Source organism: Perkinsus marinus (assembly GCF_000006405.1).
Source record: "Perkinsus marinus ATCC 50983 genomic scaffold scf_1104296958712, whole genome shotgun sequence".
Taxonomy (NCBI): Eukaryota; Perkinsozoa; order Perkinsida; family Perkinsidae; genus Perkinsus; species Perkinsus marinus.
This window is the reverse complement of record NW_003206658.1, coordinates 1,745,634-1,759,466: the sequence shown is the minus strand read 5'-3', so window position 1 is coordinate 1,759,466 and position 13,833 is coordinate 1,745,634. Positions and strand designations below refer to the sequence as shown.

General features: G+C 49.3%; 6 protein-coding genes across 6 annotated transcripts; 3 read left to right on the top strand and 3 right to left on the bottom strand.

The window, feature by feature from the left end:
- Positions 1–751: 751 nt before the first annotated feature.
- Pmar_PMAR011989 (GRA11, putative) lies at positions 752–1,852 on the bottom strand (the record flags this gene model as incomplete). Its single annotated transcript, XM_002774069.1, has 1 exon — positions 752–1,852. One exon carries the CDS (start codon positions 1,850–1,852, stop codon positions 752–754), a length of 1,101 nt encoding a protein of 366 aa, XP_002774115.1.
- Positions 1,853–2,281: 429 nt separating this feature from the next.
- On the top strand, positions 2,282–4,339 carry Pmar_PMAR011988 (mRNA capping enzyme alpha subunit, putative; the record flags this gene model as incomplete). The annotated part of the gene is made up of 12 exons (XM_002774068.1): positions 2,282–2,356; positions 2,491–2,596; positions 2,904–3,024; positions 3,067–3,165; positions 3,208–3,283; positions 3,328–3,420; positions 3,472–3,568; positions 3,613–3,737; positions 3,783–3,908; positions 3,957–4,025; positions 4,067–4,192; positions 4,241–4,339. The coding sequence occupies 12 exons, from the start codon at positions 2,282–2,284 to the stop codon at positions 4,337–4,339; spliced, it is 1,212 nt and encodes a 403-aa protein (XP_002774114.1).
- A 434-nt stretch (positions 4,340–4,773) lies between these two features.
- Pmar_PMAR011987 (hypothetical protein) lies at positions 4,774–6,041 on the bottom strand. The gene has a single exon (XM_002774067.1). The coding sequence runs from the start codon at positions 5,689–5,691 to the stop codon at positions 5,287–5,289; it is 405 nt and encodes a 134-aa protein (XP_002774113.1). The 5' UTR covers positions 5,692–6,041; the 3' UTR covers positions 4,774–5,286.
- Positions 6,042–6,573: 532 nt separating this feature from the next.
- On the bottom strand, positions 6,574–7,704 carry Pmar_PMAR011986 (hypothetical protein; the record flags this gene model as incomplete). The annotated part of the gene is made up of 1 exon (XM_002774066.1): positions 6,574–7,704. One exon carries the CDS (start codon positions 7,702–7,704, stop codon positions 6,574–6,576), a length of 1,131 nt encoding a protein of 376 aa, XP_002774112.1.
- Positions 7,705–10,315: 2,611 nt separating this feature from the next.
- Pmar_PMAR011985 (hypothetical protein) lies at positions 10,316–11,182 on the top strand (the record flags this gene model as incomplete). The annotated part of the gene is made up of 3 exons (XM_002774065.1): positions 10,316–10,453; positions 10,807–10,860; positions 10,904–11,182. The coding sequence occupies 3 exons, from the start codon at positions 10,316–10,318 to the stop codon at positions 11,180–11,182; spliced, it is 471 nt and encodes a 156-aa protein (XP_002774111.1).
- Positions 11,183–12,799: 1,617 nt separating this feature from the next.
- On the top strand, positions 12,800–12,958 carry Pmar_PMAR011984 (glyceraldehyde 3-phosphate dehydrogenase, putative; the record flags this gene model as incomplete). Its single annotated transcript, XM_002774064.1, has 1 exon — positions 12,800–12,958. The coding sequence occupies one exon, from the start codon at positions 12,800–12,802 to the stop codon at positions 12,956–12,958; it is 159 nt and encodes a 52-aa protein (XP_002774110.1).
- Between the last annotated feature and the right edge of the window lie 875 nt (positions 12,959–13,833).

The following is a 13,833-nucleotide window of genomic DNA, read 5'->3' as shown; positions in this document are numbered from 1 at the left end:
ATTGGAGCGTCTTGTAGAGAAGTTTCTCGTACGGCTTCTCAACGAGGATTCATGCACCGCAAATGCGTACCACTTGACATTGTGAACATACGGGGAACACGGAAGTTTCTCAATTGCATCGTTACAACTTATCGCAATTCGCTTGAATGCCAGGTGCAACCAGACGCTCCTTCACACAACGAGAACTTTGAACTGATGGTATCATTTCCGAGGAAGAGAGCACGAGAGACAATGGCCAAACTTTGCCATATAATTCTATCTGTAGTTGATCTCGTAGAGGTTAAGTCGGAAGCAGTAATCTTCTCTCATGTAGGATTCCTACAGTAGGAACCAACGGTGTTACCATTATAGTAACTTCGATGGTACCCAACGATTACTATCAACACAGTTGCGATGTTGAGAACGGATTTCATGATACGAGCTCAACCGCAAATGAAATACGAGCTCATGCTCCTTAAGAGGTGCATACATACATTCCGCATGGTCATGGTGAAAGGATATCAGCTCAAACTTGAGGAAGATTGAGTCACTAACACAACTCAGTTTAAACCATTCCACGCCAATCTTCATCACTGCAATGAGCTTTGAGAGAATGTATACGCAAGGCTCAATAATACGCGGGCATGCCTTTGCACGCGTATGAGGGCAAAATTGGCCTGTTTATGATATACTAGGACAGTGGGACTTTTCTACTTGCCGCCAAAGCTTTAAGCACGAAGAGTCTGTGGAGGTCATTCGGTGTAACTCATCGTCAGTGATGTGCGGTAGTATGATCGGTAGGGGACTCGGTGGGAGCCTCTGTGGGACCCTCAGTAGGGGCTTCAGTGGGAGCCTCAGTAGGGACTTCAGTAGGAGCCTCAGTAGGGGCTTCAGTGGGAGCCTCAGTGGGGGCGTCAGTGGGAGCCTCGGTAGGAGCTTCAGTGGGAACCTCGGTAGGGACTTCAGTGGGAACCTCAGTGGGAGCCTCGGTAGGAGCTTCAGTGGGGGCCTCGGTAGGGGCTTCAGTGGGAACCTCAGTAGGTGCCACGGTAGGGGCTTCGTAGGGGGCCTCGGTAGGGGCTTCAGTGGGAGCCCCAGTGGGAGTCTCAGTGGGGTCCTCGATAGGGACTTCAGTGGGCGCCTCGGTAGGGGCTTCAGTGGGAACCTCAGTGGGAGCCCCAGTGGGAGTCTCAGTGGGGTCCTCGATAGGGACTTCAGTGGAAGCCTCAGTAGAGGCCTCAGTGGAAGTCTCAGTAGGGGCTTCAGTGGACGCCGGGGTAGGAGTTTCGGTACGAGCCTCAGTAGAAGCCTCGGTTGGAGCTTCGGTTGGAGCCTCAGTGGAATCTACGGCAGGAGCCCCGGTAGAGGGTCCCGTGGGAGCCTCGGTAGAGGGTGCAATGGGAGTCTCAGTGACCTCAACTTCTTTGCAGGGATAAGGAGTACCATCACAGTTCTCATCTACTCCTTCATAGCATAGATCCCCATCAGCCTTGACAAGAATACCGAAGCAAACCGGAGGATCGATCCATGACTTGCAATACGATCCAGAGAGCGATTCACGGCAGCTTGCTATAGTGTTGCACGCTTCACTGCACTCTCTGGTCGTGTTACTGAAAGGCATCTCATCACACGCTACGGGTACCAGTGTGGAATCATCGCAGTCACTGTCTAAGCCGCCGGGTTGGAAGCAAGTACCAGCATTCTTGTGATAGAGACCGAAGCACAAGCCGTTTTCTTTACAATATGAATCTTCACAGCTTTCAGTGGTAAGGCAGAAGTCGACGCAGTAGTCGGTGGCGACGGCCGGTAAGATGATAAGAGCGAGCACGGATGGAGATATCATAATGGGATGAATCTGAAAGTTACCAGTCATCGGACAGGATGCGAACCAGCCCGTAGTTTACAGAACTAGAATAGTTAGAACCGCCTTTGGACTTTATTTTAGCCTCGAGTAGTCTGTAGGCCGTTTCATGGGCTGCTGCACCTTGTCGTTTCAGGCGCACGCTGTAGGGGTACTGGAGTTTATCGCGGTGCGATGAAGAAGACTTGCGGTATCCCATTTGATTCGTCATTGGATTGCTACAGCAGTGGCTGAGTCATTGATGATTAGTCTTTGATCTTCAACTCGCTTCTAAGAAGCAGGCTCCGACTTAGCCTCCGGCCAGGCACATTCTCACGTTGCGTACTTTCTGAAGCTCCGCCACCTAGTCTTGTCTCAGTGCATCTACTGTTGAGTTAGCTAGTAGCCCAAGTGGGAGGCAATGGGGGCATTCATCTCCACTAGTTGCCGTCCTCTGTCACCATGTTCGCCTCCTCTTGCGTCTCGAAGAAGGACATAGGGGCTCGACAGCTCAATGAGAAGTCGGAAGGGAAATTGGTACTCTTTGGGGGGTGGGCATCAGCAGGCTCGAATACAACCCAATCCTCCATCTTTGTAAAGCCGTGGGGTGTAGGGTACTCGGCAGGCTTCATTTCATAGGCCTGCTCTACAAGTCTATCGTCCATGCTTAGGTTGAGCGACTGAAGCATAGCATGTGGGATCTGTGCAAGTGGGGGAGGGAGACCTTCCCGGGCTCTCAGCCAATCAGCTTCGGCCGTCGGAATCTACGAGATGTTAGTACGTAATAGGGCACCTCGCAATGCATATCATCAGGATCCTCGGTGGCTGTCCATCTGCTGTTCCCACTAAAAAAAGCGTTAAAATTGATTTCTCGGCGAGTTCGGGTAGTATGAGTCTTAAAAATAGCGAAAATCGGTCGTAGAGTAGAATTATTCATGACCCCGAACTCAGCGACCAAACATACAAACATGTGTGTTGTCATGGGGGCAGCGCAACGCACGGCTCCGTGTGGAAGGCAATCATGGACCCACCTGCCTTGGTCCCGGAATTTCATTATTACTAAGTCGTGATCATGTGCCCTCAGCGCAACGGCCGTATGTAATTGGTGAGAAGTCTGACGGTGAGCGTCATATGCTAATAACCGACAACCAGTCCCAAGGGGTGTATTTGGTCGATCGGCGCTTCAACTTCTACCGAATCCAACTGTAATGTGCAAACCACGTCTAGAGAGGAGTCTTCTCATGCAGGCACTTGCCTAATAAGGACCACACTGGTATGATCAACACGACGCTTCTCGATGGTGAAGTAGTTGAGGATGGTCACGATACCGAGGAGAAGACCGTGAGGTGAGTGGCGCCATTCTTTTGCCATGTAGACTCCTAAAGTAGGTTTTTAGTCTACGATGCTGTAGCCGTCGATGGGCAATGCGTTCGGGACTTCAATTTAATGCGCCGACTACAAGCAGTAGGAAAGCAACACTCACGGACTGCTGGTCTAATTGCATTCAGTTCCTAGAAGGAGTACTCATGCCTAGACGACAGCTCTCACCGGAGAAGAGAGCCAATGATGCATTCCAAGTGTACTTGAAAGATTTCTTCGAGGTCCGAGAATAGCTTCCGTCGGTTAGTTGCTCGTATCCTACACATGAGCAGGTAACCGACTGCGATACTGTGATGAACTTCGGCAAGCGATTGCCTCATGAGTGCGATGGGTTGATATTCACTCCAGTGATGCCGCCCTATATCGCTGGTAAGCAGCTCTTCAGACGCTATCCAGTTATCGATCGTATTCAGGGACGTGTCGGCAACTTTTAAAGTGGAAACCAGCTCATATGAACACCGCAGATTTCGCTGTCGAACTTGTGATGGGCGATTCAATGCAAGAGTTTCATGTAAAGCTCTTAGCAGCGAGTGAAGGGGTATGCCGAGCTTCCGATGAAATCTCCATGCACGGTGGTGAACAGGTTCAAGTTTTCCAAGGGATCTGGTTGTCCCGCAGTGGTCCTCACTGGCAATGGCTGACCGAAAACACACGGCAAGTGAACGGAGCGATAATCGAGTGCAATTGGGATCCTAACACTTACACATTTGTGAGCTTCAAGAGCTCCACTCCACGAATTACAACAGTATCTGTTCAGGTTCCATCTGACGCTATGCACTACGTTGAAACTGGCGACTGGGTACCAGGCGGATGGCAGTTCCAACGGGTAGGGTCATCGGCTAACAACTCCTTACCTATGTTTAACAGATACGAACGGACAGGACATCTCCCAATGACGAGAGGGTCGTTGGTCGCGTTAAGAAATCTATTGCGGACTCGGTCACTTTCGAGGAGCTCAGCGATTACATTCATAAGAACGCCCGAACACAGAAAGTACGTCTTGCAGGTGTAGTCAGATTACTGGTGTTATTCTGTGTGTAGGTTTGCGAGATGTGTAAAATGCCGAGTTGGTGGAGCAAGAGTAGTGACAGTTGTGACAGAGAAGACGATGATGACGCGAAGCGGCAAAAGCAGAAATAAAACAATGTTGTTTTGTGTTCGGTGAATGACTGGGTTCATGTAGGGCCAATAGTGACGATAATACTACAATTCGACTATTCGCACATCTGTCGAGCCATGGAATATTCCAACGATTATCAACATATACCACGCTGCGGTTGATATTTCCCAACAACGTGTTGACGTCTGCACATACTCGAAAACGCCTATATTATCAAACTTGGAGCCGGAGAGTCAAGTGCTTCATAGTAAGCCGATAAGCTTCCCTCAATAACACGTCTCAGTGTTATCGTAATTCGTACAGTACGAACGCAGACTAACATATCGCCTGAGCCTTTGCATAAGAGATTACCACAAGAACGAGAACTATTCCGGTTCACTTCGCCTTCACCCGAGCCCATTAATTGACAACGAGTAGCTTTCATAGATTGATATAATACACTTAGTGGTGATGCTGCTGAAGACAGAGACGCCGTCACTCAAGGAAAAACCAGTAGCGGAATCCCCTTGAGAGCGGTAGTTGAAAACTGGTCATCAGTGTCGATCCTTATGCATCATGCGAAACCGCAAAGAGATAAGAAGACACGGAGGTATCATATAGGGACAATATCACTCAGACATGCAAGCACTACTGCGAAGACGACTACGAGCAACACCTCCATCAGGAAGTGAAACGGGTTAAGCCATCAGCAGTAGGAATAGGTATGGAATTGTCAGAGCAACATGTGTAAGAACCTCCGATAATTTTTATTATAAGGTGATGCTAGTAATAGGAGTAGTGGTAATGGGCAGCTGACTAACTATTTGGTATAATAGACACTAGGTAGTAGGACGTAAGGACAGCGAGACGAGAAGGATAAGCGACGATCACTGAGGTAGTAGAAGCCACAGAAAAGAGCGGACGGTAAATACGTAACCTCGCCAAAGAGCGATTTCGCGGGCTCGGGTACTTAGATACACGCCCTATATCAGAATATGGCCGATGGAACTGAGTGATGATGGTGACAGGAGAATAACAATGATAGTCGTGTCACCACAGAGCAGTAATAGTAGCAGTATTGAGCAATAAATACACTAGGAGTGTACTGATGCAATGGGCAGGAGTGGCTCATCTCAACCATACGATAATAGAGAGCTCGTAGTAAACGACGAGAGCAAAGACGGATTGAATAGTTACACAATAGATGACGACCACGGAGCACAGAGTGCCCTTGAGCTAGTGCAGATGGTAATTTGATGATGAGCTTGGAAGCCACACTTATTATGTGGGCAAAATTGTGTGAGACGATAATACGGAGGAGACTACATAAAACACCATAACAGAGTTGTTCGGGAGCATCCTCACGGAGCGATCCTTCTAGTCCCATCAACATCGACGATGCAACGATATAGAGAAGACCACAGCGGGATACAGTACAAGCAACAGAGGTGGCGACACTTGCAAAGTTCAATGCCAATAGCCGATGTCTTCCCACTGAGGGGGTGATCTCGAAAAGGCCCACGTTTACGTGATATACTACTCCTAGATCGAGATATCATCCTGGCTTCATTGGCAAAGAACAATTGTGAAGCCACTAGTGAAAATAGGGAAGTCTTCGTTACAGGAATAACAGTGTGAGGTCCAAGTGCTCAGTGGCGCGAGACCATTGATCGTATGATTGAGAAAAGCGAGCAGTAACTACAGTAGTAATAGCAGCTAGCAACAAGAGTGAGTAGTTGGAAATAGATTAACTTAAAGAACAGACAAGACAAATGGTTACGAGGACGACGACTACTGTGAAGGATATGGTAACGACACCTCCTCAAGTAAGACGATACTTAAGACAAGAAGGATAGTACTACACCCTTGAAACACATCGGTGCAACCTTTACGGCTACTGATACTATTATCATCACCAGATGAGATGCTTGTTGTTGTTGACTACGACGAAGACGACGACAACAACAACGCTAAAACAGTTGACATAGGACCGACAGCGGTGATAGCAGTAGTAATGACGAGCCAACTTCGCCGACCTCAACGTACTTCAACCATAACTACACTGTAACGATTAAGACCGTATTAGACCTCCATCGTCGGGCGGAAAAACCAGTGGATAACTTCCGCCTCTATGGAATCAGCAGTTGAGATGGTATCAGCTACACTCATCAGAACATCCATCTTGAAAAGGTAGACAGCAGCCACCGGCTCATATACCAGGACATTTCCCACAACAATAGGTGCAGTCAGGAAATATCCTCAAAAACGAAGCGCTCTAATTGGGCGACATTGGGGAGACTCCGTAGCCCAAGGCAGGGCCCGAGAGGCCGAATGTCTTCTCCAAAGCGTCAATAAGACCGGCCCACCCCTCGAACATGCAGGGCAATTGGTCGCTGCTTGACTTCCCCATGCTACTGCGGTAGTCATTGGTGACCACATCACAATAGCCGTCTATAGCGTTAGAAGCGGCCTCGACATAGGACAAACCAAAAGGAGTGCCATTGAGCTTGGGGGTCGGCGCTCTCTGTTGTTTCAGTTTGTAAATATCTCTGGTAGACTCAGAAGAAGCAGTAACATTCATAGAAGAATACCCCGTAAAAGGTAGATCACCACTGGTACAACGGACAGGACTCGAGTACACTAGGCTACGGCTGCTTCTGCCTGTCGCAGTAGTAGACTCCGAGCTAGCTGTAGCAGCTGACACACCACCAATGGAAGATGAAGAGAGTGTCGAAGGACGGGGATAGACCCTGCAAGATTCCTCGGGCGAAGTGGTGTATTTGCTAGTACGGTAGTCACCAACAGCAGTACAAGTCGTTGGTGACACTCTAATTGTTGAAGTCACCACTCCGCGATCAGGACCATTATCAGCCTTCTGTCTCTCATCACACACTGGAGGGATTTGAAGCAGCGACCCTTGTTGTTGCAGTTGCTGAGGTTTCTCCTCCGAAATCACGCCTTGTTCTTGTTCATGTTCCATCGCGGCCACTTTCTGGGCTAAGGCCTTAGAACGCTTCTTCTTAGAAGGTCTTTGACGAGATTTCTCCTTCCGGTTACGACGCCTTTGCTCATCAGCCGGTATAGCACAAGCACTATGGTGGCATCTATCACAGGCAGCTCCTTCTCGACACCCTCTGCTGGAGTAGGCGAACCAGCAACCACGGCCACAGTTTAAGGTAGTACACGAACCAACAGACAGTTCACCAAGGATAGTATCATGAGCCACGGCCTCAGCGTAGGAAGCGGGCGACAACGGCTCCCCAACAGGATGACTCTTACGAGGGGTAGAAGGGTGGTCGTCGGATGGTAACCGAAGGCTCGTTGTTTTGGCTGAATCTGCCGATTGTGGAAGTTGTTCCAGAGACCCCGCGGATTGCATAGGATCAATCTCGGCACGCAAGGACATGAGGGGATGCGCTTTTAGTTAGATATGGGAATAAGCAACTGAAAACAGCAGATGAGCTGAATACGAGTGATTCAAGCGAGGCAGGCGGCGCGGTGGCCGAAACTTGATGGATTCGAGAATTCTGCTAGCGTTAAAAGCTAAAGTGGCTTCAATGCTCCTTTCGAACGAAAACGCTTATTCAGATTAGTAAGCCCCTCGTACGATCTAGTGTTGGTTACTGACAGCTGCTTGTCGGCGAGCTGAAGGATAAAATGACCCTCCTCCAGCAAGAAACGCCGAATGCCAAGTCGTCAGCGTTCGACTGCCACGCCCGCCCGACCTGTTTCGTATCTTTCACGCTTAACCTCAAGATTCACTCTTCTCACCCCAACAGTCTACAATAAACTTCTAAGCCCCTTCCAATATCCCTTCTTCTACCATAGTCACTCTACACGACGTAAGGTCCACCGACTCCTCTCCAGTGCCACCCTCGAGTGGACGACGACCACCGAATAGGCGGAGCGAAGGTCATCCGCGCAACATTTTCGGGGGGTTTGCGTTCGCGTGCATCATCTCGATCATCGTTGCTATTTTTTCCCAAGTCAATTTGATTTGTGACGACTTTCCCGACATCTTCTACCAACGTTGTTTAGGATAGTCGTGAACACAATTCACATTCACCTTCGCTCAGCAGCTCAGTCACTAAGCGGTGCATCTGTTCTCGGTGATATAAATAGGGCCTTCGGGGTAGCAGAAGTAAGGCCCCCGCTATAGTACATCTATCGGCCGCTCTTCTGTCGACCTCCAAGAGCGAACCAACCTGGGTCGCTGCACACTGTGATGGAGGTAGGTGAAAGCGAATTAACAGTAGTATGAGGGGGGGGGTCAGTACGCAGTCATTGGAGGCCTCTATCGATCTGCACACTGTAGTCGACATATAAATCTCCATTCTACTTGGTAACCGCTTGGATCACTGTGCAGTGGAACTCACCCGGGATACTATATTCTCTTTTGGATATCATCCGCTTGCCTCCGAGCCTAGCATGTTGTGGTATGACCTTATATGTTGGAAAACAACTCCATCACTCGTCTCGTGCTTCCAGCCATGCATTGATGAGGTGCATACTCTACTTACATTCTACTTGAGACCTGTTGTGTCCAGTCAATTCGGTGGTGAGCCATTGTCCTACCCTACAGTCGATGGATTCGCGACGCTTGCTGGTCACCAGCAACGATAGCGGTGCTGAGCGAGCAACTGTAGATAGACGCATTTCCCACACACCGTTCGTCAACTACAATACCATAAGAGATCTTTCAGTGCATGTGAGAGGTCCTATTGTATCCAGGGGGAAGGGACATGATGGCTTTAGGGGACAGCACTGGAACCTTCCCGCGGGGGGCCGCTGGAGAGAGAAAGGGGGACTCAGAATCCCCGCCAGAGGGGCCCTCATGGATCAGCAGCGCCTCAACCTAATATCCTCCACAGCACGCCGATACGCTACACTGGTGTGCGGAGGGCCACGGGCTCCTCTTTGCTGGGGTGGGAGGTGGCTCGAGTAGAGTCTGTTTACCATGTCTGATTCAGGAGTAGCAGTACCGGGTCCTCGACTACAATAGGGGAGGAGGAGCAGCTTTATGGGAGGAAGCCTGTGTAGAGTAGTAGGAGGTATTCAGATCGGTAGGTGGCCGATGCAGGTCTCTGATCACTATGGATATGAGGCGGCCCTCACCATCAACGTCATCGTCTACACTGAGCAAGAAAGAAAGCAGCAATACGTGAGGGGTATATACTATCTCACATATAGGCAACATATAGGTACCACATGGATGCCACAGAGAGTGTAGCGAGCACCCAGGCCACAGGGCGGTTCGTGGCGTGGAAGTCAGAAGTAAGCTGCAATAGGCCTACTGGTAAGGGGGGGGGCTTCCCACCAGTGGGAGGCAACTGGCAGGTCCGAACTCCTCGGAAAGGCTCGATGCTGATGAAGATAAACTCTTCAACGCAGCGTGCAACTGTGGGGCCCGCGATCAGCTTTTGAAGTGCCGGGTGGGTGGCTCTTAGATTGGCGCCATGCAGTAGGATGCTCAGGCCCGACTCGACTCCTCTAGTAGGGATATGGAAAGGAAGATTCGGATGGCGATGGGCCGGAGGGATAGAGCTGCTGAGGGGTGAGCAGTGCCCTGAGGGAGGAGATAGGGCATGTAGTCTTAGGCTAGAGCATGTTATGAATTTGAGTCGGGAGCTGGATGTGGTTCGTCGGGAGGCGCGTAGCAAGCAGAGCGGATGGGACCTAGCATTGGAAGATGCTAGAAGGACTGCGGGTCGGTGGTCTCTGATTTTGAGCTGATAGTATGCGTCTAATAGGGGAGCTCAGAGAACGAGACTCATGGCTTATTACCAGGGAGGGAGCTCTCACACAGCGTAGAGAAAAGGTGGGGTGCCGGGATCGAACTGGCGACCTCCTCTCTTACCTAGCAGACCTCTACCCTACGGCAACGGGTCCGGTCGAAGGAGCGGCAGGTTGATGAGTTAGTAGGGGAGAGTCGAAAGGAATACCGCAGACTGAAGCAGGAGCTCGCCGATGCGAAGATCACCGGGCGGGAGGTAACCCTGTAATTGCAGTCCTCGAATATGACCAGGCAGATAACGTCGACGCTGGAGGGAATTCGAGAGAACCTGTCGAAGGTGAGAGAGCGGCTAGTTGCTGAGGAGGAGGCACTGGAGGCAGCAACTCACGATGGGGAGATCCTTAAGGGCATGCTAGAGGAGGTGTGGGCAGTGCAGGGGTTAAAACGCCGTCCATCTGACCGTTTTACCATGGGTTAAAACGGGCCATATTCTGATACCACCCATCTGGGATAACCATGAAGTGACAGTCTCAAACTATTGAGTCGATTCTCTACCTTCTTCCATCTCCCTCTGCCCAGTCCATCTTTTTCGCCCGCACTGTGAAGTTTTTCAACAGTATATCGAGAATGAGAGCTGAGGCGATCAGAATTCAACTCGTAATGTTTAAACTGTCGGTATTGTCTTCTTCTCTGGTCGGGGATCATTCTATCAGTTTTGGTGGAGCATATGGTATAAATTATGGTAGAGTGAGCATATGGTGAGCTCATTGTTAGGTGCCATCGATACTCAGCGAAGTGGACTCGAATCGAGAAGCAGTCACTGAAGAGGTAAGGAAGGTCAGTGTGGTACGCAGATGCTTGGTGTTGATAGATAAGGGCATGTCGACAACGAGTCGATGCTATTACTAAGGAGGAGGATATTTATCAATACAAGAGGTTGGAGAGTCGCCGCTGCAAGGTGGCGGCTCGTATGGAGGGCCTTCAAGCGGAGAAACGGGTGGGTGGTGGCCGTCGCTCTATAGAGGCTCATTATAGTAGCCAAACTCGAAACATGAGCAACCCCTCAGCGGTTCTGAGTTATGAGTTCTCTAGTCTTAGTCTTTCAGGAGATATCCTTATTGGCACTGAGCCTGGACGAGTTGCAGTGTAAGGTGTGTACCAGTGAAGGGGCCCGAAGCCGTCGTAGCAGCTGCCAGATCGACGTCAGCACGGTGGGTCATCGCTGGGATGCCGTATTTCCAGCAATTCATCGCTCCGCTTATGAATAGTCTCACATTATCAGAATACTGTATTAGTAATACAGTATTACTGTCGGGCAGTGTATAAGGCCATAACTCACTTTACACGATTAGTCTTGAACACTATGATATCGATTGCACTTCAGCTTTGCCCATTCAGTCTTTTATTCCAGCACATTCATTTTCAAGTGCAACGAATGGACGATTCAACGCTGGTTTTCTCATCATCAGGATCCGCGAGAAAGCGACCTTCTGGCGCTGGAAAGAGAAGTGACCTCAAACGACGAGAAGTTGAGAGTAGCGCACGAGGAAGGCCGTTTCACAATTTCGGTCAGCGAGTTTTCAGACCTATGTCGAGGGGAATGCCGAAGCGAGGAAGCGTAGGGATCGTCTAGAGTTCAAGTTGGAAGTTAGCAAGCGTCAATTTGACGAGGTGAGAGTTCGCTATTATAATATCTTAGAGAGCTGCGTGGCCAGGCTCGGGCTCGAGCACGAAAAGCGGTACCCTATCGCGGGCGTGGCGAAGTGAGATGACCCTCACAGTTGGTTGGAATAAGTTGATAATGATTGATGCATATTGGCATTTAGCTGCTATATATTAACAAGTACAGTATTTGATCCAGCAGTAGCGATCACTACGGTGATGTTGTTGTGGGGAACAATGAAGTGATTATTCTCGAAGTTATCATTGCCTGCAGTAGCACATATTGGAAGGATTTCACTCAAAGGGGTGCATTTCGTCGATCTCGATAAGTTGTGTTGAGTATTCCACAACCGCATGCGGTCCGCCAACAGCTCCGATTGAACCATACCTCGCGCCTGATTAGAGATAGGCTCTCTTATGAAGATAACATTCAAATTTGGAACAGGTCGCCAGCATATGTTAGATGCTACAGCGAGAGCATTTCCCCTATCCTAAGAAGCAGAGCTGCCACAAAGGTAGATAACGCACTTGAATTCCCCAAGTCCGCGAGAATGGGTCATGGGCAGACTGCTGATTGAACCAAAACAGAAGACTGAGGCAATCGTAACCCCGAGGCGATTAAGCCACAGATAGTAGACATGAAACACGCCGTGAGAATGTAGCAACGTCAAACAATCGCGAATGGGAGACAGCTGCGCACAAGTGCCAATAACATGGCACTTCATACAGGTTTGAGGAAGGGCCACGACTTGCCAGTCCCACTCCTCGGAGGAGTTCCCCGGCATCTTGATACTCATCTTAGATGAGTCAGAACCAGTACGGCTTTTCCCTATGTAGCAGATTTTGCGTTTGACGAGACCTCAGTGCACAATACCAATATCAGAACCGTTCATACAGCGTTTGAGAGAGCTCTATGAAGGCTTTCAAGCAGAACCTTTCCTATTCACGAAATGTCACTTGTCGGGAAATTACTAGGGGCGGACTCTTTTTTGAATCACCCTGTAATATAGGCGTGTCATCTAGGAAAGCGTTATGAGAGTCATCCAAGTGCTTTGGATCACCAAAGGCATCATAATAACATGCAAATATACGTTGTTCCACTGATATGTGCAACGACAAGCACTCTTCCATCTTCGATGTTAAGGCCGGTATCGCTCTTAACGACAAGTTCGTCAAGCTCGTCTCCTGGTACGATAACGAGTGGGGTTACTCCAACCGTCTTGTTGACCTCGCCGTCCACATGAGCAAGGTTGATGCCCAGTAAATGTTTCTTATAACATATCAATCAACACTCAACAATACTATTGCGATTAGGTCGCACCACTTCGGATAATTTGAGCTATTCGAGCTCGATATTTCGCAATGTTGATTCTGTTGTGTTCTTCATGAGTGCCATGGGCTTGGTTCATCATGTGATGTTTAAGAATCTCTGGCATTACCTCCAGAGTTAACCGCGAAGAAGGTAAACTATCTAGTGAGTCGTTGGTGTAGGGCTTGAGTGGATTTGGAATTGATTCACTCAAGTGTGGTCGAAGTACATCGTGAATGTATTTCATCGATTATAATAATAATAAGATATAACTGTGAATTGGCCTCGTTGTCCTGTAGACGGTCAACAGTTCAAAATAGTCACTTAGGATGGCCGTACCTCCTTGTGATGGAATATCAGTATGGTAGGTGGGCACCATGTTTCGTGGGCTTTCTGACGAGCTCCTGGTCCCGACGATGCGAAAGGTCAGATAGTTGAAGATAGTGTGGCCGTTTCTAGCCGTGATGGATTATCCGTACGATAAATGCCCACTATGCTCTGGGGGGCTTCTTTGGCGAGGCTTTGGTCAAGAAAACTCCGTGTGAGTTGATACATTTGTGTGTTCGTATGCTTAGTGGGGAACGACGCTGAGAGCTCTGGGAAGAAGGCAGGTGTCTTTTGCTCTGCGATTCCTCCGCTGTCGCTCAGCAATGTAACAGATGTTGGCTGTAGCGATTTGATGGATACGGGAGAGATGAAGCGCGAGTAGCGCTATGATGCACCAACTTATTAGCGGACCTCTAAGACTAATCGTTGAGCGATTTGCTAAGCTAAAGCTTAGGTTCTCGCTGGTTCGGCTTACATCACCACCACATCAACTCATTGGATTA

Excerpts from the sequence above, each read along its gene's own strand:
- Pmar_PMAR011987 (XM_002774067.1), bottom strand. The coding sequence starts at position 5,691 with ATGTTGATGGGACTAGAAGGATCGCTCCGTGAGGATGCTCCCGAACAA.